The sequence below is a fragment of the Convolutriloba macropyga genome, chromosome 5, assembly GCF_964194025.1.
Source record: "Convolutriloba macropyga chromosome 5, txConMacr16.3, whole genome shotgun sequence".
Taxonomy (NCBI): Eukaryota; Metazoa; Xenacoelomorpha; order Acoela; family Convolutidae; genus Convolutriloba; species Convolutriloba macropyga.
This window is the reverse complement of record NC_134472.1, coordinates 8,090,844-8,103,834: the sequence shown is the minus strand read 5'-3', so window position 1 is coordinate 8,103,834 and position 12,991 is coordinate 8,090,844. Positions and strand designations below refer to the sequence as shown.

Sequence of the window (12,991 nt, the reverse complement as noted above, 5' to 3'; positions counted from 1 at the left end):
TGCAATTATTTGGGTCCTGTTTGTCTTTTTCAAGCAATTTTTTGCGTTCCCAGTTTTTGTCTGACAATTATCCTTTTCGTCAAAATCGAGATAAATTGTGTTCGGCGCTCTTGGAGCTCTACCAGTCTTTTAAAAATATATTTTACCAAAAAATGGCCATGCAGGTATAGTTTCATCATTTGGAGGAATTTTAGACTCCCTCAACATATTTTTTTTAAAGTTCCTCAAGTTAGTATTTTTAGCTATTATTTGGATCTTGTTAGACTTTTAAGCAATTTTTGGGCTTGTTCACTTGTTGGTCTGATAATTTTGCTTCTCATAAAAAACCAGTCTTTTAAGGAAGTGTTTCACAAAAACTGCCGAGCTGGTATAGTTTCATCATTTGGAGGATTTTTAGACCCCTTCCTACAATTTTTTTTGCTAATTTCATATTTCCTAATTTGAAGAGGAGTCAGCTGAGTGTGAATAGTTTGTTCTTGGCTTCGACTAGTGTTGGGTTATGGGTTTTCGCAAGCGGAATAAAAAGCGTTTCTAACTAAGTAGAAAAAATTAATTTCTCAAAATGAGAGAATAACAAGAATGATATTTTACAGTAGAATTTAGAGATTTACAGGAGAGATCTGATTATTAGATCAAGATGGTGATTTGATTTTGGAGATGAAAAAGGACTCAAAAATCAGCTGTATATATACCCATTATCAGTGTGAAAAGTCAAGATACAAAACTAATCTAAGCACCATGATTTATAGTGGGGGTCGCAAGGGTTACCCAATATGGTTTGTTTGTGCGAATCAGTCGCAAAGAGAACCAAATGGAATGCATTTGCACTTTTCTAAGAATTCATTCTCACTTCCGGAGATATCATAATCATTTAATACTTGCTGGGAAGATTTTACATCAATTAATCTAACTCTAATAATAGTAATCTAGAATCATCAGTTTGAACCGAGTGTTGATTCACAGCCTTATTTCTTGAAGATTCATTTATATCAGTATTGGTGACTTGAATCAGTTTACCTCTGTCAGATTAATTTGGTAAGTTAAACTTTCTAATAATACTAAGTTTAAGTCTGCAACTCGAATCAAAATTCTAACACCCCCGCTCAAACTTGAGCTGATTGCGTAGAATCTGTTCCCATCAAAATGTTTCCACTTTCGGAACGGGTAAGGACTTTGTGAAGATGTCCGCTGCCATTTTGTCTGTAGGAACGTAATGAATTGAAATAGTCTCATCCTCCGTCTTGTCCCGAGTGAAATGAAACTTTGCCTCGATGTGCTTGCTCCTCTTGTGCATGACTGGGTTTTGGCAAAGTCTGATGCAACTTTTGTTTTCCTCTCCAATTGCCATTGGACGTTTCTGTTGGATGCCAAAATCCTCTAGAAGTTGTTTCAGGTATAGTGCTTCCCGAACTGCTGCTGCCATGCCCTGATATTCTGCTTCTGATGAAGAAAGAGCAACTGTGGCCTGCTTCCTGACACCCCAGCTGAGTGCTGCGCCACGTCCGCTGAGCTTGAAGTAATAGCCCGTTGTTGATTTTCTGTCGTTCACATCTCCAAAGCAGTCTGCATCACTTTCCCCCACTAAATCATAACTAGCCTTTTTTGTGTAATTAAGTTTTAAACCTTTTGAACCTTGAAGATATCGCAGAAGTCGTTTTCCGCATAGCCAGTGTTGATTGGTAGGTGCGTTCATGTGCCTGGACAGAATGTTGACTGTGAACATGATGTCTGACCTCGTCTGTTTGGCCAGATAAAGAAGTGATCCAACCAAGCTTCTGTAGATTCTCTGGTCCACTTCTTCGTCTCCGTTTTGTGTTGTCTGAAGTTTCAAATTCCAATCAGCTGGAATTCTTGAGGGTTTGCGTTGATCCATTTGAAACCGCTCAAGCATTGTTTCTATGTAGCGTTCTTGGTCGACTGTGACTTTGCCCTCTTCTTGTCTGGTTCTAAGGCCCAGAAACCAGTGTAGTCTCCCTCTGTCTTCCGTGTGAAATGTTGCCTCTAGTGCCTTCTTGACATCGCAGGTCACTGTCATACTACTTGATGCTTCTATGATGTCGTCAACCCAGACCAAGATGAAGGTGTGATCCTCTGCCTCTGATCTTGTGAACAAGCAATGATTGTTCCTGCTTCTGGTGAACCCCTGTCTCAGTCGGAAGTTTGTCAGCCCTTTGTACCAGTTGTTAGCAGCCTGTTTCAAACCATAATTTGATTTATTTAGTCGACATACTAACTTCTCCCCATCTGATCCGCGTTTTACAAACTCCTGTGGCTGTTCCAGATACACTTCATCCTCGATTGGTGAGTGCAGGAAAGCAGTCTTGACATCGAATTGGTGCATCACATGGTCCTGCTTCGCTGATAGCTGAAGTAGAATCCTGAATGTCTCTGGCTTACAGGTAGGCGCAAAAGTCTCAATGTAGTGCAGTCCTTCCACTTGTTTGAAGCCTTTCGCCACATAGCGTGCTTCGTATTTGTCGACTTGACCACTGGGTCCCAATTTCACTTTGTAGACCCATTTGCCCGTATGACGTCCCTGTCTGTGGGTGGTCTCACTAGGTCCCAAGTCTCGTTGTCTTGGAGTGCCTTGAGCTCGTCATTCAATGCCCGGTACCACTGGTCCCATTCGTCAGCTTGCTTGGCTTCGTAGACTGTTTTGGGTTCCACATAGTTACCCTCAGTCACAGCAGGATGGGTCCTGACTTCTCCAAAAAATTGCGGAACTTTCCTTGCTCGTGTCCCTCGTCTGGGCTCTGCCCTGTCCGCTTGCTCCAGTGCTTCTTCAAAGAAGCCAACTGTCTGTGAGAAGTCCTCCGTTTCACTGTGTTCCAGTGATTCAGAGTCTCTGAGACTCCCTCTTGTTGCAGTAGATTCTTCATCCAGTGCTGCTTCCTCAACATCTGAGGCATCTCGTCTCAGTGTTGCTTCTTGAGTGTTCACGCTCTCTGCGTCATGCCACTCTTCCTTTATTGCAGTAGATGTGCCCTGCTCCTCTTTGTTGCCATCGTCTTGATGACCATCATCTGGGTGCGAGATTCCCAGTTGCTGTGACCCCTCATCTAGTAGGTCGGGCGTCTCTGTGTTGTCAGGGATTGAGCCCACTTCGGACTCCTTGATAATCACATCTCGAACTGCCACAACTTTTTGTGTGTTGGGTACGTTTACCAGGTATCCGTTGTCTCCTTCAGTGTAACTCACAAACTTTCCTTCCAGTGCCTTGGGTTCAAGTTTGCTGACATCTCTGTCCCGCTTCCTCATGAAGACTGTGCAACCAAAAAGATAGTTTACTAATTGAAAGCTTAGGTTTTATACCTCACATCAGCTCTGCTGGGCATTTTTCTTCTCGTCTCACAACCAAGTTCCTGATCCTTGTTGCGTGAAGAATTGCTGCTCCCCACATCATCTTGGGAAGTCCTGAGTCAAGGAGCAAACATCTTGCCATCTACAGCAGTGTCCTGTTGCACCTCTCAGCTAACCCCTTCTGTTGTGGCGTCTCTGGTATGGTCTCATCCTGTAGAATGCCTGCATCTAAGCAGTGTGTCTTGAACTGCTCTGAGAGAAACTCCTTCGGATTGTGTTGCCTCAGCTTCTTGGGCGTCCCCACACAGAACAAATTTCTTCAGGCTGGCCAGTGCTTCACTCTTTGCCTTAAGCAAGTCCACAAACACAAACTTCGTGTACTGGTCTGCAAACACAATGCAGAACCGGAACCCTGACAGTGACGCTACTCTGAAAGGTCCCATAACGTCTGTGAACACCCTCTCCAGCTTCTCTTCTGCTTGGGTCTCTGCCACTCTTGGTACTGGAGTCTTTGTGATCTTGGCCAATGCACACACATTGAATACATCATCGAGTTCCCCCACTGTCTCTGGTGCATTCGTGACCACATCCACTTGATTCAAATGACCCAATCGTCTGTGCCACTTCCTTGCACTCTCAAGTTTCACGCTGTTGGAACTCATCTTGAATTCTAGAACGCTGAAGGGTAAGTAAAACAAATTATTTTCTTGTTAGTTTTACCCGAGTTCCCTTCTGGAGTTTCATGCAGCTGTTTCATTTCTCGAAAGTGAAGCTATGTCCCCACTCCGTGCATCTTGAGACTGATGGGAGGTTTGAAGAATAGTCCGACACACACAAAGCATTTTTGAGTTCGCATTGGAATTCCCCTTTGTTTGAGGGTATGCTGATCCTCACACATCCTCTGCCCACCACTCTGGAAGCCTCTCCGTTGGGATTTCTGACCACTGATTGAATGGGCACAAAGTCCAGGAACGCATCGATGTTCGTCACTATGTGATCTGTACAACCACTGTCCACTAGCATGCCTGCTGTCTTCCACTGGGTAAGAGCTGCCCAGTATTCCTCGTCTGGTGAAGCCAATGTTGGACCCATTGCTACTGACTCTTGTTTGCCTCCATCTCTTTGTCTCTTGCATGCCCTGTCTAGGTGACCTTTCTCACCACACTTGCTGCATTGTGCTGTCCTTCCTCCTGCAGTCCTTGGCAAAGTGTCCAGGGATCCCACACACAAAGCAGTTTCCTTTCTTGCGTCCCTTCTTGAAGTCACGCTTCACTGCCAGTGCCACTGAACCACTTTGTCCCTTGTGCCTCTGTGCTGTGCTCTGATGGAATTTCTGCAGCCTTCTCCTCAACTGAAGCTCGTTGCCGGGTTAAAGCTTTCCTGTATAGCAAAACTTTCATACCTCATTGGCAGACCATTGAGGACCAAGGCGTTGAAGAGGGTCTCTGAGACTGCTTCCCCTCCTTCCTGTAGCCTTGTGAGCAACTCCTGTCCTCTGATGAAGAAGCTATCCAAATCCTCAGCATCCTCGATCTGCAGTCGAGCAATCTGTGCCACCAAAGTCACCACTGTCGGCGTCTCCACACTCTGAAATCTCTTGCAAACGCTTCCAAGCCTTTGCTCCATCTCCGATGCCCTCATCTCCCACACAGTCATGTCTCATCAGCATGAGGGTTGTTGCATCTGGAGTCAGTGCCAGATGGCACCACACATTGTTCCGTTTCTCCTTGATTTCTGCAATTTCCTTCTCATATGCATCCTTCAGCACCTTGTGGTTCTTCTTTTCATCATTGCTCGCCCCACTGGCTAGTGGTGCAGGCTCGTTGGGTTGCTCCTCTGTCCCAAGTAGTAATTTTGTTGAGTCCCTTCGTCTGCATCATTGCCACAAATCTGGTGCTCCAGATTGGAAAGTCCTGCGCCTTTCCTGTGTAGGTCAGCAGCTTCACTGTCTGTTGATCCATCGTAGTTTGAGCAGGCAAAATAGTTGTGCAAAGAAAGGGTACTAAGCAGAACAGGATTATTACTGTCAACGGCAAATTAGTTTTGTTTTAGAAATTAGTTTTAAGACTTAGAAAATTGCTGGGCGCATAACCTTTTGGGTTATGGGTTTTTGAATGCGGAATAAAAAGCGTTTTTAATTAAGTAAAAAAAATTAATTTCTCAAAATGAGAGAATAACAAGAATGATATTTTACAGTAGAATTTAGAGATTTACAGGAGAGATCTGATTATTAGATCAAGATGGTGATTTGATTTTGGAGATGAAAAAGGACTCAAAAATCAGCTGTATACATACCCATTATCATTGTGAAAAAGTCAAGATGCAAAACTAATCTTAGCACCATGATTTATAGTGGGGGTCGCAAGGGTTACCCAATATGGTTTGTTTGTGCGAATCAGTCGCAAAGAGAACCAAATGGAATGCATTTGCACTTTTCTAAGAATTCATTCACACTTCCGGAGATATCATAATCATTTAATACTTGCTGGGAAGATTTTACATCAATTAATCTAACTCTAATAATAGTTATCTAGAATCATCAGTTTGAACCGAGTGTTGATTCACAGCCTTATTTCTTGAAGATTCATTTATATCAGTATTGGTGACTTGAATCAGTTTACCTCTGTCAGATTAATTTGGTAAGTTAAAACTTTCTAATAATACTAAGTTTAAGTCTTCGACTCGAATCAAAATTCTAACAACTAGTTGTTACACAAATGTCAATAGTTTATAGGTGCTTTTACCGAAAGTTGAAGCGTTTGTAGTTTTGTGTTTTTGAGGCTAAAATGTCTTGAGAAGGCTTTTGGCCCTTAACCGTTTTAAATGTCAGCTTTTCCCATCTTATCTGTTGCCTTTTATTCGATGCCATTTTGGTCATTGTAGAGTCTGGAATGCAATTGGCACTAGTCGACACTGTTCTGCTGTTTGTTTTTTAATCCAAAGTTTTCTTGGACGGCTTCGACTTCACCCTTCAATTCTTTAATATGAGAATGTATCTATTCAACATATGTTAATAACTTTAGTTGCCCTTGGTTTAATTTTTTTTGCGTTTTAATTCAGTTTTCAGTCGTTCGCTACTAAAATGAAATGTTAATTGCGACAACTGGTTGCATTTTCAATTTTAAATTATTTTTGTATTTTAGTTGTCTAGAAGCTCTATTAACGGCAAATGACATTCGAAACCGCTTAGTGTAATCAATGCCAATCTAAAGCAGGCTACAATGATGCCTTGCCGCAGATAAAGCAGGCGACAGTAAAATCGAGCTCTCGCCTGTTGTTTGAGAGAAATTTATCTGACGTTATAGTTAGTTATATATTTTTTCAATTTCTCTCAAATTATTATTTGTTGCTATCATTTGGATCTTGATAGTCTTTTTAAGCAATTTTAGGCTTGTTCAATTGTTGGTTTGATCATTTTTCTTCTTCTCAAAAACGAGATAGACTTTTTCAAGTGCTGTTAGAGATGTACGGGTCTTGTACGTATTTGTCTCACCAAAACTGCCGAGAAGGTTTAGTTTCATAGTTTGGAGATCAATTTGAAGAATTTTAGCCCCCTCCCTCTTCACAACCAACCCACCAATTGAAATTAGCTTCCATAAGCGTAACCTAACTATTAGCAAAATTCTCCCTTTGCCAGTCGTTTGAGAATGTGATCCGCCCGACGTTAGTGGGCCATGTTTTTTTTTTAAATCGCAGTGGCTCAAAAATCTGTCCCAAAATATGTGTACTGTCTCCCAGTTGCCGCGTTTTGTACTAAATTTCGACAATATTCTTGTATAGTTCGTCACATCAACAGAATGTCAAGTTTGTTTTGAGATAGTTTGTTTTGAAAACTAAAAATTATCCAACCTCAAAACAGACTGAACAAATTTGGTTAATATTTGGTTATATTTTGGTGAATGTTTTTTTATAAGGTGTTTATCTGCTTGTATAAAACTGAGTTTAAACGATTCTGAGAATACAAATAAAGTGGAATGTCATTGGTTCAATTATGATAGTGTTGAGGAGTTTGCTCTGCAACATTGTAAGATGTTATAATGGTGCAGCTATTTGTATCTGATATATACAGGTTTAAAGTGATTAGTTAACGCCATTTACATGGTTGTGTTTATATCTTCAGGCTTCAGCGATATAGTCCTGTCAATTCTGGAAGAAATATATTTTCAGTTTTGATCATTCAAGTTTTGCGCGATACGATATATATTTGGCGAAGAGATTATATGAATAATAAATTGGTTATTAAAATCTAACGTCATGTTATGAAATATAATTGCAATTACATCACTCAGATCTGACAGGGCATTAATGGGCTTTAAAAAAATCTGTTCAATTGATGTTTTGAAGTAGAGTTAAAGATATCCATCACAGACGTGTTGATCAAACTTAATGAGTCATAAGTGATAATAACATTTTCCTTTGTTTTAGGAAGAGAGCATTTACTAATCTCCCATTTTTGGCTCTGTTTGTGGCTCAATTCTGCAGCAATTGGATCAACCTCGGAATCATGCTAGTCCTCTCTCCATATCTCTCCAGGGTCCTCAACTACAAAATATCTTCTGTTAGTTTTGAATAACGTGCTTCCAAAGTTTTCAGCACTAAAAATTTTTCACCAATTTTTGCTAGTTTTTGAATTTGAAGTTTCACAATGTTACTTCTCTTCTCGTTTTTCAACATATCCAAATCAGCTGAATTACTTTTCTCGATGCAGAAATAGAGGGAGGAAGGAATTAGCCAAGATATGGCAAATGCAAGATTGAGGGGCCCATTTTTGGCGATGTCGGTGTTTTTAATTGCTCTCAAACGAAGTTTGTAGCATATTAGCCGTGCTGGTTTTTTGCGTTTTTTTTGTACTACCGACTTTTCACAGCGCATTAGGAAGATTATCTTTACAATCCGAAAGGTAACACCCAGTTGGAAAGTCATCAAGTTGGCACGGGGTCCTTAAAGTGATGCAAATAACGCATTTCATGTTTACAGACTGGAATCTTCAGTTGTGTTCCCTGGCTCTGCAGCAGTTCCTCAATCCTATTAGTCTCATACACAACCGACTGTGTGATACGAAAAGGCCTCCTTCCAGTCACAATTGTCCGTAAGATCAACCAGTCTATAATTGGAGCATTCATATCCAGTTTGTTTCTCATCCTGGCTGCCAATTCTGGCTGTGACACAGTGACTACCTTATTTTTCTTCACTCTCGCAATGGTCTGTTTCTCAGCCACCTTCTCCGGATACCACTGCAACAATCTAGGTAAATTATGTTCAGTACGTAATAATAAATACTTGTTCTGTGTTAAAATCAATTTATAATTTTTTTATCCGAAAAACTAGTAATTTGGCAGAAGTTCGACTGTGAAAAAAACTTGTTTCCGAGAAAATTAACATAAGCAAGATTAAAGTTTCATCTTTCATTTAAGCTTTTGTGCTAATTGTGGTTCAGTGCTGACGAAATCTATTCTATTAATTCTAAGTCTATTAAATCGTACTTGAGCGCAATGATTAACAGCGCTGCTATCTTCGCATATTTTAACGGTCTTTAAACATGCAGCCTACACCACCATGCTTAATCTCCTGATCTGCAAATGTTCTTGTGCTCGTTAATCAGCTTAGCGAAAACGAGAGAGATAAAAAGCGATTAACCAAAAATGTGCTTATGTAGAAAGTTTAATAGACAGCAGTAGTTACCATCGGTAGCTTAAGTGGTTAGGCTTCTAGCTGTTAAGTGAGGGGCATGGGTACGACCCCTAGTACTGAAGGTTAGAGAATCATAATTTACGTGGTAAAAAAATCGGGCAGTTGGTTCTCCTTTTCCTCCGTTCATTTCTTTTTTATTGTTTGTTCATCTTCCTTTTGCTCAGTAATTTTATCCTGATGGTTACCCTTTGAGTCTAACTTCTCCATTTCTTGTAGTTTTAACAATTGTTCAAGTAGTCGGATCAGGGCACGTTTCAGGTGTTGGAAACCACAATTTTTCTTATTCCGGGGCCGGTTTTGATGGTTGCTCTTTTCTGTTTGTGTATCTGTGACTTCAATTAATTGATTTTTTTCAGTCAATTAATTTTCACTCATTTTTGCAACATTTATTAGTTGAGGGTCTACTTCTAATAATTCTTCGGCTTGGTCCAACGTTAAGATTGAGAACTTGGCTGTTTCTACGCTTTTTTATTAATGGTGAATGGGTGTTCAGTAATGTTCAGGACATAGATATAGAGAATACTATTTGCAGCGACTTTACTTAGAGAGGACGTTAATATTACTTCGCTATCTTTTTCAAAGATTTCATTCGGAATTATTTCCGCACAAATGTCAGTGAATGATTCTAGTTTGTCCTGGAGCTTGTATTCTAAAACTGCTTGTTGACTTGGCTGTAATATTTGCTTTTTCTGGGTACAAAACCCAACTTCCGTTTATCTACCCTTCTAGGTTGCTTTTCTGGCTTAATTTTGTTTATTTGCAAAGTTTGATGTGGCAATTTAATGTAGCTTTGTCCTGGGCAGATGCTAACATTATGCTTAACAAAGAATGGGTCGCCTAATGTTACAGCAGTTGTGACAAATAAAACAAGGCAATCTTCAGTGAATGTTTGTGTGCCCAATTTAAATGTCACTTTTATTGCTTTATCAATTTTTGCGATTTTTCCGCTTGCCATTTGATTTTTATCAAGATGAGGTTTTTTTCTGTTATTGAATTTATATTTTTGTTCCTTGTAAACCTCACGACTTATCACGTTTGCAAATGCTGCTGTGTCAATTAAAGCGCGTCTATCCAATTCTTCATTAAATTTAACTTTAACATAGGATAATGTTCTGCCAAATTGTGAGACAATGATGAATAATTGCTGAGAATTTTTTACTGGCTTTGATTCGGGATGAGGTACTTGTGTTGGGAATTGCGCAGATTTTTTTAAATTTATTTTTGTTAATGTTATTTTCGCGCTTTCTACTCTTTTTATTATTTTCGTTATTAACTGGTTTTTTTTACTTTTTCTAAACTAGGACTAAAGATGTTTTCGTTATAATGATTAACTAAGTTCTGTGGCTTTTGAAATTTTATTTTGGTTTTTAAGATTGGGTGGATGTATTAGTTTTTTTGTTGATTAAAGGGGTAGTTCATAGTCCTGTATTTTGATACTGAAATGAACCTGCGTAACTGAACTCGTTTGCTTGATGAGTGCCATATCGTCATTAAGCTAAAGTTGGGCTATTATAGACTGTTCCCTGTCTAAGCAGATTTGCAGAGTTAATTTTTGTTGGAAATGGATGAATAGGTCTATTAAAATAAGCTGGGTGAACAAATGGTGAACTATCAGAAGCTTCACTCCAATAATTTTGGGTTTGTGGTTGCTGGTTTTGATAAAACGGCCTAGGAATAATAAATTGGGGTCTAAACTCTCGATGATTTTTCAAACGGGGGTGTACTGTTGCTGGGACTGATAATTTGGCTGATTTTGACGATAATTTGGCTGCTATTGACGATAATTAAGTTGAAATTTTTGATATTGGGGACGACATTTTGGTCTATAATTCTGTCTACAGACTTGTTGAGTGTAATGTGGTCTGAAAATGTTAACTGGGCCTTTCTCTGGCTGCTCATTTTTAGGTGCTTCACTCTGCTCACAATACTGTTCTATTGCTTTTTTATATTTGGAGATAGATGTTATTGCTTTTAACATTTTTTTGTGTTTGTTTCTGTTATTTCTTTAAATCCGTCATCATAGTACTCTTCTCTATTACACATTTCTCTTGTTGCATATTGTTGGCTAGCTAAGGTGCATAACTGATCTATTGTGCCCGTTTATGGCCTTTCTAACAGCTTGGGTTGTAACCAATTTTGCATAGACTATAAGGAAGTGCTTTATTTGCTCGTTTTCTGACATTTTAAGGGCAGAGTTTCTTGCCTAAGTTCCTAGAGCAGATCTACGGGTTTCAGCATCACTTGCTCCTGCTGGTACGACTTCAATTACGGACGCTGGATATGCTTTATTTGCTTCTGTTCTGAACTCGTCGGGGCTGTTATACTGTCTGCAAAAACTAGTCTGGTGGCCTTTGGTAGGGTTAAAAAGTATCTTAGGGCGTCTCCTTTAAAGTTTAACTGCAGAAAGTTTGATTTTCGCGCTGCTGCAACTCCTGCAACTCCGATTGCCCCCGTTATTAAATGTTCAAACACGGTAAAGTTATCAGTTTCTCATCCAGAGAAGGGCGTGATGTTGATTTGTGCGTGGGCCATTTCCTTTTTACCCGTTTGGATTATAAACTTTTTTGTTCAATCAGCCTTAATTCGTTCTAAAGTATTAAATAGCGCACTTAACTTAATGAGGAGATTATTTGGTTTGGACAGATAAATGATGATAAATGAAAAACAACTATGCTAATCATTTATTGAGCAGAACAAAATGTCAGAAAGAAAATTACTGAAACCATTTGCTCGAATAATTTTAAAAATTGGCTGCTAATGAAACTAGTGCCTAAAGCTCCGGTCGAATCATCAGACTGTATAATGTTTAAGCCATAAGGGCTTCCGAAGTCTCACCTTTGAATAGCGCCCCCTAATCTAGGAAAATCGTGGGTACCACCACCGCACAGGCTTTGTGGAAGCTGTACTCAGATAGGCAACGGTATAATGGCCGAGGCCACCGTTTGATTTATTCACCTTCTGAGCTGATTTAATAATTTTGGTTTGGCCTTTCATAATCAATGTTCAAACTATGGTTTCAGTAACTTAGCGTGTTCTGAGGTTTCCTGATAATCAGTGATTACCCTATAAGCGTTAATATCACTGTCTTGTTGAAGTTTGTTTCGAATAAGGACAAATTGTCGCGCTTTTTCATTTAGACTTTTAGCTATCCAATAAATTACAACACGTTTATCGTCGTTATGTAGCATATAAATTACTTTAGATTTGTGGATTGAGACTAAGAAGGCGGTTACTATCTCAGCTTGCGTTTTGTTACTATTCTGCGTGTAGATAATATTATTTCCTTCTATATGTTCATCAAAATTGGGGTAAGCACGGCAATTATTCATAGCGGGAAGAATGTGTTCTTATAAATGACATAAATCAAGCACCATAAGTTAACTTGACAAATTCGTTTACTCGCAATCTCCGCGCTTGTAAAAACTTTGTTGTTTTTTTCCTTTGAGTTAGCTGTGGTTGAGTTTTGTCAAGTTATTGTCCGCTCAAACACTTTTGAATTGTTGTTACAGTTAGTCCTCAAAGACACAAACACAGTTTCCACCTTTTCTATCCTCTGTTACTGTTTTCTACATTACCGTCTTACTTGCAATTGATGTGCTGGATGTTGGCTGAAGCTCCTTTAGGTAATCAAATGAAAGAGGTGAAGAAAAGAATCAAATGATGTAAGAAAATCTCGAATTTGTCCAAGAATTAATCTGAATTTCGGTCTGTTAAGCTGGGAAACAGTTGATGACTCCTGTCAGCATGTTACGCACTAACTTTTAGATTGTTCCTCTCGATGTTACGGAGGTCAATATTCAGAGTAATTAACAAGAGTTACCCCCATTGTAAAGGGACTTATTATAGTTGTTTCATAGTGCGATTTTTGTGGATATAATTTGAATATAATTAGCTAGTAATAGCCCTCTATTGAGCGGTTTGGATGAGTGATATATCCACTGGTTGCTTTGTATTTTTACTGCTATAATAGAGTTCTGTCAGTGTCTATTATAACTTAGAA

General features: G+C 39.4%; 1 protein-coding gene across 1 annotated transcript in view; it reads left to right on the top strand.

The window, feature by feature from the left end:
- LOC142339756 (sialin-like) overlaps nt 1–12,991 on the top strand; it is a 35,660-nt gene that overhangs the window by 21,223 nt on the left and 1,446 nt on the right. Inside the window, exons 5-6 of the mRNA XM_075390012.1 lie at nt 7,726–7,858; nt 8,278–8,548. Of these exons, the coding sequence (XP_075246127.1) occupies nt 7,726–7,858; nt 8,278–8,548 (404 nt within the window). The remainder of the gene's footprint in view (nt 1–7,725; nt 7,859–8,277; nt 8,549–12,991) is intronic.